Source organism: Heterostelium album (genome assembly GCF_000004825.1).
Source record: "Heterostelium album PN500 unplaced genomic scaffold PPL_contig13, whole genome shotgun sequence".
Classification (NCBI taxonomy): domain Eukaryota; phylum Evosea; class Eumycetozoa; order Acytosteliales; family Acytosteliaceae; genus Heterostelium; species Heterostelium album.
In genome coordinates, this window is record NW_008805090.1 from 770,380 (window position 1) to 782,067 (window position 11,688).

Sequence of the window (11,688 nt, forward strand, 5' to 3'; positions counted from 1 at the left end):
GAAAAGTTATTCAGATATTTGTTATTGAGAGAAATTTAATTTAAAAGTTAAATTATAAATATTTAATTTATATAAAATTCGAGATGTTGGACTGAATTCTTTATCTAACTACCTATTAACTTAATTTTGTCAAATAATAAAATTTAATCTACGTACAAAATTATTTGATCTTTTATTTTATAATTTTATTAAATGATTGGATAGTAATGAACTCTTATTAGTCCTTATTTATAATTTAATCATGGATAATTATAAATAAATTGGTAATTTTTTACATTAATTTGATAGATTTGTTGAATACTATAATTTAAAAAATTCAAACTTTCAATCTTAAGAGAAATGTCTTTTAATACAAAAAAAATACTAAATAGTTTGTTAAAAAAAATCAAAGGATAAGTTCCTTAATTATAAATGGAAAATAATAAATTTTTAATATTTATTAAATTATGTTAAATTCAATTTGATTTCTTTACATATTAGGGTCTGCACAATAGGCACAACTTGTTGGAGTTTGTGGTACCAGGATTTTACCTTGTCTTTGACAGAATTCGGCGGTTGGGGCCCAGAGACATTGGATTGGAGTACCAGAGGTTGGGTCGGCACAATATCCACATGATGTTCTGGTTTGTGGTACCAAGACTTTACCTTGACTGGCACAAAACTCTTCGGTTGGCAACCAAAAACAATAGATTTGAGTGTCTGGATCCTTGCAGTATGCACATTCAGTTCTGGTTTGTGGTACTAAAACTTTACCTTGTCTTTGACAGAATTCGGCGGATGGTGCCCATATAACATTCGAGCTCGGAGCCTACCACCATCTACCTTATCGGAAACACCAAAGGCCAAAGCTAAAAAGCATGATAACATTAAAATTACTAATGAGATTTTCATTATATATAAATTATAATAATAATTTTTTTTTTGAAATAGTTAATTTATTTTATTATTTGAAGAGAAGAGAAGATGAATGATACAAATGTTGACTCAAAAGAAGTTAATTTATATATTTGGTAATTCTACTATCTTAATAAAGTCTCATAAATTTACTAAAAAATGTACAACAACAATAATTCAATCTAATAATTAATTTATTTGATTTTATTTTTAATTTTATTAAATTACATAGAATGAAATTGATTGGTACCGATTCTCATTTTATTGTTCAACATAACTGTCTATTTTTTTTTAAATTTTTATTTGAATTTTTTTATTTTTTTCTTGGGGGTGCCAACAACACACCCCTCAATTTTTTTTTTTTTTTTGTATTTTTAATATTTCTTTTTTTTATTTTTTTAAAAATAATATTTTTGAATGTAATAAATAAAATTCAAATAAATTCTAAATATTTTTATTATTAAACTTAAAATAAATCAAACAAGAATTTATTTAAATTTTCTGAACAAATAAAAAAAACCGTGAAGGAAAAATCTAATATTCGTTGTAAAATCTCTCAATTTAATTTAAATTCGACATTGAACTGTTTTTAATTTCCATATTTGGAAATAGGTACCCAAATGATGTCTGATTTTTTCTTTAAATTAGAAGACTTCGTACTCCTTATAGATAAAAAAGAAGATGAAAACATAAATTATAATAAACCGTATAACAATCTTAATAATTAACTAACAAAAGTTGATAAATTTTAGAATATTCTCTTTCCAATTCCAAACAATCTTTGTTTTTTTTGATATAAAGTATCGTTGATTTAATTTTCTATCAATCTTTATTAAATCATTATAACTATTATAACAAATAATATATATATTTTTATTATTCATAACATACTTATTTAAATGTATATCATTAAATTTAAAGAGATAAATCTCTAAAGATCTTATTAAATTTTTTAAACCCTTTATTTCATCAACCCATCTCATAAAGCTAGTATTCCAACTAAATTTTGGATTATCGTCTAACGTATATATTTCGATATCAACCACATCATTTGATCTAATTTTAACCATTCACCCACAAGATATTTTTTGTACTACTCTACAATTTTTTTTTTGTACAAAGTCCATTCTTCAAGTAGAATATTCCTTATTCTAAATAAATTCATATTATTATTGTCATTCATAATATTCTTACTTAAAAACTATTTATATATATATTTATTTCATTCACGTATAGATTATATTATCTATTTACTTATTCTATTATATCTATTTATTAATTAATATCTTTATATAAAGTTTTTTTGTTTCTTATATATTTAAAAAACAAAACACCACATTAGTATGGAAATTTTTCAAAAAAATTTAAAAGAATTGGTATTATCAAAAAATATCAATGACAATCCCTTTGAAGAAGACAACTACGATTACCACTCGATTGTTGGTGATGTAGTTGTTAGCTATTCAATGTCGGAGGAGCAAATCGAAAAACAGAAGAAGGTTAGAGAGAATTGGCTACAGTGTTACAATATTTACAATGATAAGTCTATCAGTGTCGATATGAGAATTGAAAAAATCAAATCGATTTTGTCGGATTTTGAATTTTCACAATGTAAACTTTCTCATTTCTCTCTACTTGGAAACCATTTCGAAATGCCTGTCGATCTTACATACAACATTCCTGATATTCAATACAAACTTCATCTGATTGGAATAGGTCACCTAAGAGAATTCCTAGAGTCAATCATTAACTCGAGAATAATAAAGATCCCACAAATCCAGAGAATCAAGAAATATGATAGAAGTGGTAAAGTAGCTAGCGCATTACAATCTAGTTTAGACAATCATGTAAATATAAAAAAATAATAATTCAAACAATGGTTAGAAACTAACTTTTTCAATCTTTATAGGTTTATTACAATATGTATTTTAATGAGAATTGTTTATTCCAAAGCGATGGTTACCAAGATCCAGAATCAAAAGTAAAATATGAAACTTTTTTGTATAAAGTAGACAAGGAAACCAATATCAAGACAATAGTAAAGTTATTTGTACCGAAAAGGAATCTGTCCGAATCATTTTCTTTCATGTACTTTGAAGGAAATGACAAATATTCACCATATAAACGATTTGAATATATTTCTTTTGATATGGCAGAATGTATCAATAAATTTAATAATAAGTAAGTTTAAATTAATATTGATTCTCTAAAAGAAAACTAACATTTCAAAAACAAAAATAGATTCTACGAGCTGACGGGAAAAGAGTATCCTCAGAAAGATCCTTTCTTACCTACAGATGGGTTCTTTGGTCAGCTACCATGTAACAAAGCCCCTACAATTAGAATTCCCAAACTATCAAAAATATTATTTGGTGCACTTAGACAAAATATTTTAATGTAAGTTTGATTTAATAATATCCATTAAAAAATTCTAACAAAACAAATTATTTTATAGATCACCAGAAAAAATAGATTCATATATTGATAAACTACCTGATAGTCTTTTGGAAGAGTTCATTTTTGACTGTTTAAATGATAATACACCCAATGGTTTTGATTCCCTATCAATTGTTTTATCGAAAATTAGAAATAGATCAATCAAGAAACCATCAGATTTCCAAATTATCAACTCTGCAATTGAACACGATCATTGGTTTGCTTTTAGTTTTGAAAAGGAAATATCCCAGAGTATATTCGTACCAACCTACAACAACTCTTTCAAAATGAATGTTTATGACAACTATGATAAGTTTATATTAAAAGAATGGAAACCAATATCAGATGTAAGTAGAAATTCTAGTTTTCTAAATATATCTGAAATTTCTAACAATATTTATGTTTTTATAGAATGACTATATTTTTGAAATCCCAAATAAATTGGATTTGGGGTCACCTTCGATAGTAACCAAGGATGAATTCAAGCAGAATTTCAAGATTTACTCAAAGGATGTAATCAATGATGATTTCGATTGGAGTAATACAGTGGTTGCTGGATCAACTTTAACTGCCTGCTTAACAGGTGACATGGAGAAACATGAGAGTGGTGACATTAATGTTTTCTTCTATGGAATTGATAGAGTCGAGATAACTTCAAAGATATTGAAATACTACTCAAGTTTACCGATTCACTCTAAACCAACCATTGTACACAATTTCAAAAACATAATATCAATCTGTTGTCACTATCCATATAGAAATATTACATTCCAATTAGAGTAAGTTATAAATCTTTTTATCATACCAAAAATCTAAAGAATATTTTATACTAATTTATTTATTACATTTTTGAAACTATAGACCATATATTAGTATCGAACATATTCTTGTAACATGTGATATTAATAGTTGTACTTTTGCCTATGATGGAACGGAAGTCTATGGATTGTATAGGTCGATGGAAGCAATGAACTTTAGAGCGAATGTGGTTTCTCAGTATCTTTGGATGATTCACGGTGACATTCATTTCCAGAATCGTATGGTTAAATACTTTGAGAGAGGATTCTCTGTGATTTCACCAGAATACGATTTCTTCATTGATAATGAGGATTTCCATCCACACTTCTCCAATACCGGTCTTACTTTGCTGGCATCCGGTGCAAGAGATCAGAACATCTACGATTTCTTGAAGAACCCATTCGCCAATGTACCGTACGGACCGGATTTTAACAAAGAAAATCTAGAAAAGAAACTATCGCAAGACAACCGATTCAACTTGGTTCCACACTATGACCTCGGTGCAGTTTGTTGCGATTCTCAAATCAAGAGAAAATTCACATCAATGTCATCAAATGTTGGTTCATTCATAAATATTGGACCAAGATATGATTCTTTATTGTAAATTTAAATAAATAACAATTTTGTACATATATATAAACAACATAATTATACAGAGGAGTATTATTTATTATTATTATTATTATTATTATTATTATTATTATTATTATTATTATTATTATATTATCAGTTTATTTTGATTCTTGGTATAGAAGGTAAAATGCTATCATTGATAAAGTCTCGTAGCTGAGTGTTTAGATCGAATAGAAATTGTTTGATGTTTGCAATTGAAAATATATTGAGTGTTGGTGTGATGATGTTGGTTTTGATGGTTGAAGGTGGATGCTTCGCAATGAAATTCGATAGCTTTATAAAGGTAGTCCGACTCATTTTGATACCGAAACCTAGTGCTACACATATAAAGAATGGTGCTAAAATATATTTTCTCGTGCCGATGATGCAATCTAAAATATAACCATTCAATCCTTTCTTTGGTATTATACATTGATCTTCACTATTATTATTATTGTTATTAGATGATGATTGATCATACATATCTTGTTGTTGTTGTGAATGATTATTATTATTGCTATTGTTATTATTATCATTATCAACTTGATAATATGGATAGAAATAAGATATTCCGCCGTTGGCATTGTAATAGTAATCTGTGCCTGTTGTACTTCGATTCAAGTTAGCACCACCTCCCACACCATTGTAATAGTTCATATTATACAAGTCATTCTTTATATAGTCTTGAAAGTAATCAAACAATGCCAAGAGGCAATTGAGTACCTGCTGAAGATCGGCACTCTCCAACAAGTCATTAGGATGAAACAACTGATCTTCAGGTACATATAATCTATATAGATAACAATAAGCAAATGAATGAATGAATGAAACAAAGCTGATTATTAATTAACTAATAACTATTTACCTGCATTTCTTTAAGAACAATTGTATATTTTCGATTTGTTTAAACTTTGGTAATGGTTCGAAATCACTAAAGTGAATGTAGTCGGCGGGCTGATGAAAGGTGTTCATAATTCGACAGAGAATTCTGCCATCGCGTAACGCTGGATACAGACTATCATTGTCGAGATTGATTCTCAATATAAATTCGATCAACTGTTTCACAGAGAGTTGTTTGTGTTGTTGTTCGAACTGCTGTTGATAGAGTCTCTGTTGTTTCTCTGCTATTAATCTACTACTTTCACTCATCTCATAATAATATTTATTCAAATTATTCTAATTATTCTAATCTAATTATTTTCTACTATAACAATACTTCAATTCTACCATCAAATTAAAAATAACACTGAACTGATCAAGATCATAAAAAAAAATAACAAAAAATGCATTGCAAATATTTTTTTTTCTTCATTAATATCCATGTTTTTTTTTTTTTCAATCCTTTTTTATATTTTCTTCCCTGATTTGGGTAACTCTAAATAAATGATTGTTAGAAACAGAAAAAATTTTAACCTTTACAACTTTAAAGTTCAATCAAAATCAGTTAAATTCTTTTATAATTCGTTTCATAAAAACCTCTTTAGTATTAATTGTCTAAACTCTTCAATCAACTTTTATATTTTACTATTCTATATACTATATTAGCTTTATCCCTTACGCTAATATAGTATTATATATATTGATAGTTGTTGTAAACCTTCTTTCTTTACAAACATCAACCATGATAAAATTATTTATCCAAAATAGGTAGATTTACAGATTTTAAACTACGAATAATATTCAAGATAAAATGTTTTACCCCACTCAAATAAAATACAAACTCTTTGTATTTTATTACTAACTATATTGTAAGAATGGTCGAGTGATGATTGAAAAACTATATATTAACACCCACCACCACTAGAATCATCACACGAACAACTAATAAAACAATAAATAAAATACTCCTAAACTTCCAAACCAATGAAGATTTTTATGGTTAAAACTATATTCAAGCGAATAACATTCTTTTTATCTATAAATGTATTTAATAATGATAATATTAAAATTAAAGTTATAATAATATAATTTAGTTATAGTTTTTATTTTATTATTTCTATTACTATTTATTTCTTAAAATCTTTTTTATATTTTATAATTTGTTATTATTATTATTTAAAAAAATTAAAAGAAACCAATTAGAAAAATGGATACAATTGAATTAGTAAATTCAACATTACCATCACATTTGAAAATGACACCGGAAGGAATCCTAATGAGAACGGCATCTTCTTATTTGGTGACATGCGCGTTGTATAGTGTGATTAAATTAGAGATCTACAAGGAATTTGATGAAGGACCGAGATCTATTTTCGAGATTGCTCAAGAGAGAAAAATAAATCCGGATTTCCTTCAGAGAACGATGAGAGCGCTCGCTTCACAAGGTATTTTCAAGATGGTGTCGAAAGATGGCAACGACGGAATGTATGACCACACCGAGGCGTCGCGTCTTCTCGAAGATCCAAATGGAATAATCGGACTTGTCGAATTCATGACCTGTCCAATGGTGTTCTCAGGATTCAAGAACCTCTCCGATACCATCACGATGGGTGCGCCTCAGGGACCGTCGCCAGTCGGTTCCTACTCGATGCTGAATCTCGTTCCCAAGGTGCGCGAGATCATGGCGATGTACAACAAATCGGTGGCGATCGGCCGTAAGATGTCTACCAACGTGTTTGTAGACGACTTTGATTTGTCACGCTATGAAATCAAGACATTCGTGGAGTTGGGCGGTGACGGTGGACATCTCACAAAGCGACTACTCGAGAAATATCCATCGATTGAATATGGAGTCAATGTTGACAACGCTTCGAATCTGACAAAAGCGACTACCGCCAGATACAGAGAGGAATCTGGTGATTGGACGAAATCTTTTAAGACCACCGAACAATGTTATTTCTCTTGTTTCCAGATGCACGAACTTGATGATTCTGTCATTATGAAACTACTCACCAACATTGCCAGCAAATTGAAATCCACCAGAAATAAGTTCTTCTTGGTCGAACCTTACATATCTGAAAGCAACGAAATGAGTTTTGGAGCGGTACTCGATCTCAACATGATGCACTGTATCAGAAACGGCAAGCTTAGAACCGATAGCGAGTGGAAGCAACTCATTGAGAAAGCAAATTTAAAGATTGAATCAAGATCATATCATCCAAATCAAGTAGGAGTTATCGTTATATCAAAATAACTAAATAATCAAACTAACTAAATAAATAGCAAATTAAATGAATATACAAATTATAATTAAGTGACTCGCAAGCTAAGCTAGAGTATAAACTACTACTAGTTTATTAATTGTTTTATTATTATAATACAATACATTTATTATTGTTGTTTGTTTTGTTATTACTTGTTTAAAGTAAAAAGAAGAAAAAGAAAAAGAAAAAAAGAAAATAAACTCTTTTTTTTGTTTGATTTTTTTGGTAAAAGGAAATTTGATTTGTATTAATTACACATTATATTATTTACTTTTGTATTTTTTTTTTTTTTTTTTTTTTGTTTTATATTGTTCTAACTATTCTAAAAACCGACTACACTACTACTTCTACTGATAGAAGATGCTACAATTTACCAGTGACCGTGGTGGTGGTGACCATGGTGGTGGTGACCGTGGTGGTGGTGTCCGGTTTCGTAGACGATGGTGGTGGTTGGTACGACTGGGGAGACGTAACCAGCTGGGTAGACTGGAGCGACCATTGGAGCGACTGGTGGTGCAACCATTGGAGCGACTGGGTATCCCATTGGGGCGATTGGGGCTACGACTGGTGGTGGAACGTATCCGACTGGGTAGACCGGGTTAGTGTAGACTACATCGTAGTGACCGTGATGACCGTGATGATGATGATGATGATGACCCATTGTATATTATATTAAATGTATATGTATATTATGTATCGAAAAAGTATTATTATAGTATTTAGTTTTTAACTAATTTAATATTTTATTATTACAAATAAATAATAATTGTTGTTGTTGTTTTTGATTTTAATTGTGAGATGGAATTTATTGTTGTTTTTGTTGCGTTTTATTGTTTGTTTTTTTTTGGTTTTTGAGAGTTTTTGTATTCTATTAATTTAATAATAAAAAATTAAAAAATATAAATATCAAAAAATTCAACACTCACACCAAGATCTATTACATCAGCAGGAAACAACCTCATTATTCAAAGATTGTTTTGGCATAACAAAAAACAAAAAAAAAATTATCAGGTGATATTTTATTGTTTAATATCAAAGAGAAAAATCATGGATTTGAATTTGTTTTGACCAACAGAGGTAACGGCATTCCAATTTTAGGTGTCTCTGATATATTCATTGGAAAAGTAAAAAAAAAAAAATAAAAAATCATTTAAATTAAAAGACACAAAAACACAAACACACTTTCCTAATTAATTAAAGTTAGTTAGTGTATGAAATGATCAAATAAATGTAAATCAGTTATTCAAGTTATCATTACTTTATCTTTATTATTACTATCTTCATTATGATAATTCATTATTTGTTTAATTTTTTTATATATTTATTAAATAAATTTGATAAATTTAACTATTTAATTTATTATATGAATTTTTTTTGTTTTTCATATATGTTCATAGATAATAGATTATTTTAAATGATTTGTTAGATTTAACAATGAATTCAATGATTAATGTTGATTTGATTTACTTTTATGTTGTTGTTGCTGTTGAATTAATTTATTATTTGTTATTGATTGATTGGTAATGTTGATGATTAAAAATTATGATTATATATAATCTATTAGGTTATTGCTGTTGTTGTTATTATTAATATTTAATTACTTTCTGCCTTATTAACTTTTTGATATTGAGGCTTACTTGTTGTTGAGTTGTTGGTGTTTGAAGTGTTGGTGTTGTTTTGATTGTTGTTTTGATTGTTTCTTTGATTGTAATTGTTAAATCTTCTGTTTTGTCCTCTACCTCCACGACGGTGGGCATCGTAGGAACGAACGGTCGACATTCCAAAGGTCTCTTGGTCGAGCTTTCTCTGTTCGTAGAGTGTTGTTTTACCCTTGATTGGGGCACCCTCATTGTTTTGCTTATCCAATGACTCACACGAGATGCTGTCAAAGAAGTTCGATGGTGTGTAAGAGGTGGAGATGGTGATCGATGAGATTCCGTTGACGATGGTTTCGTCGGTGCCGTTTTCTTCGCTTGGCGATGCTACATCGCTACTTACGGCGGTACCCGATAGTTCCTCGGCCAACTTTTCCTTGTTGAACCTTGAGTTTGACTCTTCAAAGTTGAATTCCTCCAACTCTTTCTTTGGGAAGGTCTTCTTGTAGCCTCCTCCTGTCTTGTTTTGGAATCCACCAGCGTGGTGATGGTGATGATGATGATTGTTGTTGTGGTGTCCTGTTGGGTTAGTGTTGTTGGTGTTGTTACTAGATACATTGGTGTTTGTATTTCTCTTGTTGGTGTTATTGTTGCTGTTGGTATTGACTCTTTGTTGTCTCTGTACTGTATTGTCCATGGCATTACCTGCGTTACCTGCATTGACTTGTTGCTGTTGGTTTGATTGTTGTTGATTTCTTGGTTGATAATTATTGTTTCTTGGTTGTCTGTGTTGTCTTTGCTGTTGTTGTTGTTGTTGTGGTTGCGATGGTTGTTGTTGTTGTTGCGGTTCGACAGCGGCAGTTTGGTTGGCAGCAGCAGCAGCAGTGGCGGCGGCAATAGTGGCAGCAGCAGTGGCTGGTGCAGCTACTGGAGTTGGTTGTGCAACTGGTTGGGCGAGAGGGACGACTGGATTGACAATTGGTTGTACGTTGGCAGCTGTTGTTGGTTTCGATTGTTGTTGAGCGTTGGCAGCTGGTTGTTGAGCGTTGGTAGCAGTGGATGGTGCAGTGGCATTACCGGCTACTGGAGTTGGAGTGGCAGTGTTTGGTGCAGCAGAGGTTGGTGGTTTGTAGAATGGTGGTTGTGGTGGCATACCTCCCATATTTGGATTCTGACCATAGGCGTAGGGTGGGAATCCATACATTCCGTAGTAAGGATTGTACATCGGTGGGTACTGTTGTGGGAATCCTCCCTGGTGGTTTGGCATTCCCATTCCAAACTGTGGGAATCCTCCATACATAAATTGACCTGGTTGCTGTGGCATACCTCCCATTGGTGGGAATCCAGGTTGTTGTTGTTGGTTCTTCATTAATTGATCAAGTAAGTAATTTATAATTAGTAAAGAGTAGAGTAAAAGTAATAGTGGTTAGAAACAAACTTACCATTGGTGGAACTTGGTTGGGATTGGTTGATGGTGAACCTGTTGTTGCTGCAGCTGCTGGTTGTTGTTGAGATGGCTTTGAGGATGGAGCTGCTGGGGTTGTTGCGTTGGATGGTTGTGAAGTGGATGAAGATGGGGCAGATGTTGTTGTCGAGGTTGGAGTTGGAGTAGCGGTGTTGGCAGTGGATTGGTTGGTTGGAGCGGCTGAGGTGCTTGCAGCAGCGTTCGATTGGGTGGTGGTGTTGCTGGCGGATGAAGCTGCAGCGGTTGCCGGTGCCTCATAGACATTCAAATCACTGATATCGCTGCTCTTGAATACAATGAAGTCGAAAATCTCGTTTGATGGTGGGATGAAACCATTCTCTCTTCTATCTTCAGTTCCATATGATTTAACTGTGTTTTTTCACAAAAAAAAAATAAAAAAATAACATTTTTTTTTCAAAAATTTTTTTAAAAAAAAAAGATCGCAAAAAGTTTCGAATTAGATCATCAACCTGTTTATAATATATTATATAAATATAGTTTGAGAGTTGTTTGCAACTTTAATAACTTACCATTCTTTAGTGCAATTGTATTATCGATTGGATCAATAGTATATAAAATACCTTCGTATTTTATTTGTTTCTTTGTGATCAAAACAATCTTTGATCCGATGAATTGAGTAGACATTGTTGTTGTTGTTGATGTTTGTTATCTTATCTTCTACTCTTATTGTTATTATTATTATGTTATCGTTTCTTATTTATTACTTTTTTTTTTTTGATTTTTT

The 11,688-nt window shown here is 30.7% G+C and overlaps 6 protein-coding genes across 6 annotated transcripts; 2 read left to right on the forward strand and 4 right to left on the reverse strand.

The window, feature by feature from the left end:
- Positions 1-217: 217 nt before the first annotated feature.
- PPL_06097 (uncharacterized protein) lies at positions 218-1,154 on the reverse strand (the record flags this gene model as incomplete). Its single annotated transcript, XM_020576964.1, has 4 exons — positions 218-223; positions 276-300; positions 474-758; positions 1,123-1,154. The coding sequence occupies 4 exons, from the start codon at positions 1,152-1,154 to the stop codon at positions 218-220; spliced, it is 348 nt and encodes a 115-aa protein (XP_020433376.1).
- Positions 1,155-2,237: 1,083 nt separating this feature from the next.
- On the forward strand, positions 2,238-4,732 carry PPL_06098 (uncharacterized protein; the record flags this gene model as incomplete). The annotated part of the gene is made up of 6 exons (XM_020576965.1): positions 2,238-2,741; positions 2,804-3,075; positions 3,136-3,291; positions 3,350-3,677; positions 3,742-4,109; positions 4,192-4,732. 6 exons carry the CDS (start codon positions 2,238-2,240, stop codon positions 4,730-4,732), a joined length of 2,169 nt encoding a protein of 722 aa, XP_020433377.1.
- Positions 4,733-4,854: 122 nt separating this feature from the next.
- PPL_06099 (calponin homology domain-containing protein) lies at positions 4,855-5,889 on the reverse strand (the record flags this gene model as incomplete). Its single annotated transcript, XM_020576966.1, has 2 exons — positions 4,855-5,575; positions 5,606-5,889. 2 exons carry the CDS (start codon positions 5,887-5,889, stop codon positions 4,855-4,857), a joined length of 1,005 nt encoding a protein of 334 aa, XP_020433378.1.
- A 937-nt stretch (positions 5,890-6,826) lies between these two features.
- PPL_06100 (uncharacterized protein) lies at positions 6,827-7,873 on the forward strand (the record flags this gene model as incomplete). The annotated part of the gene is made up of 1 exon (XM_020576967.1): positions 6,827-7,873. The coding sequence occupies one exon, from the start codon at positions 6,827-6,829 to the stop codon at positions 7,871-7,873; it is 1,047 nt and encodes a 348-aa protein (XP_020433379.1).
- Positions 7,874-8,253: 380 nt separating this feature from the next.
- Positions 8,254-8,544, reverse strand: PPL_06101 (uncharacterized protein; the record flags this gene model as incomplete). The annotated part of the gene is made up of 1 exon (XM_020576968.1): positions 8,254-8,544. The coding sequence occupies one exon, from the start codon at positions 8,542-8,544 to the stop codon at positions 8,254-8,256; it is 291 nt and encodes a 96-aa protein (XP_020433380.1).
- Positions 8,545-9,476: 932 nt separating this feature from the next.
- Positions 9,477-11,588, reverse strand: PPL_06102 (uncharacterized protein; the record flags this gene model as incomplete). Its single annotated transcript, XM_020576969.1, has 3 exons — positions 9,477-10,841; positions 10,921-11,312; positions 11,474-11,588. The coding sequence occupies 3 exons, from the start codon at positions 11,586-11,588 to the stop codon at positions 9,477-9,479; spliced, it is 1,872 nt and encodes a 623-aa protein (XP_020433381.1).
- Positions 11,589-11,688: the final 100 nt, after the last annotated feature.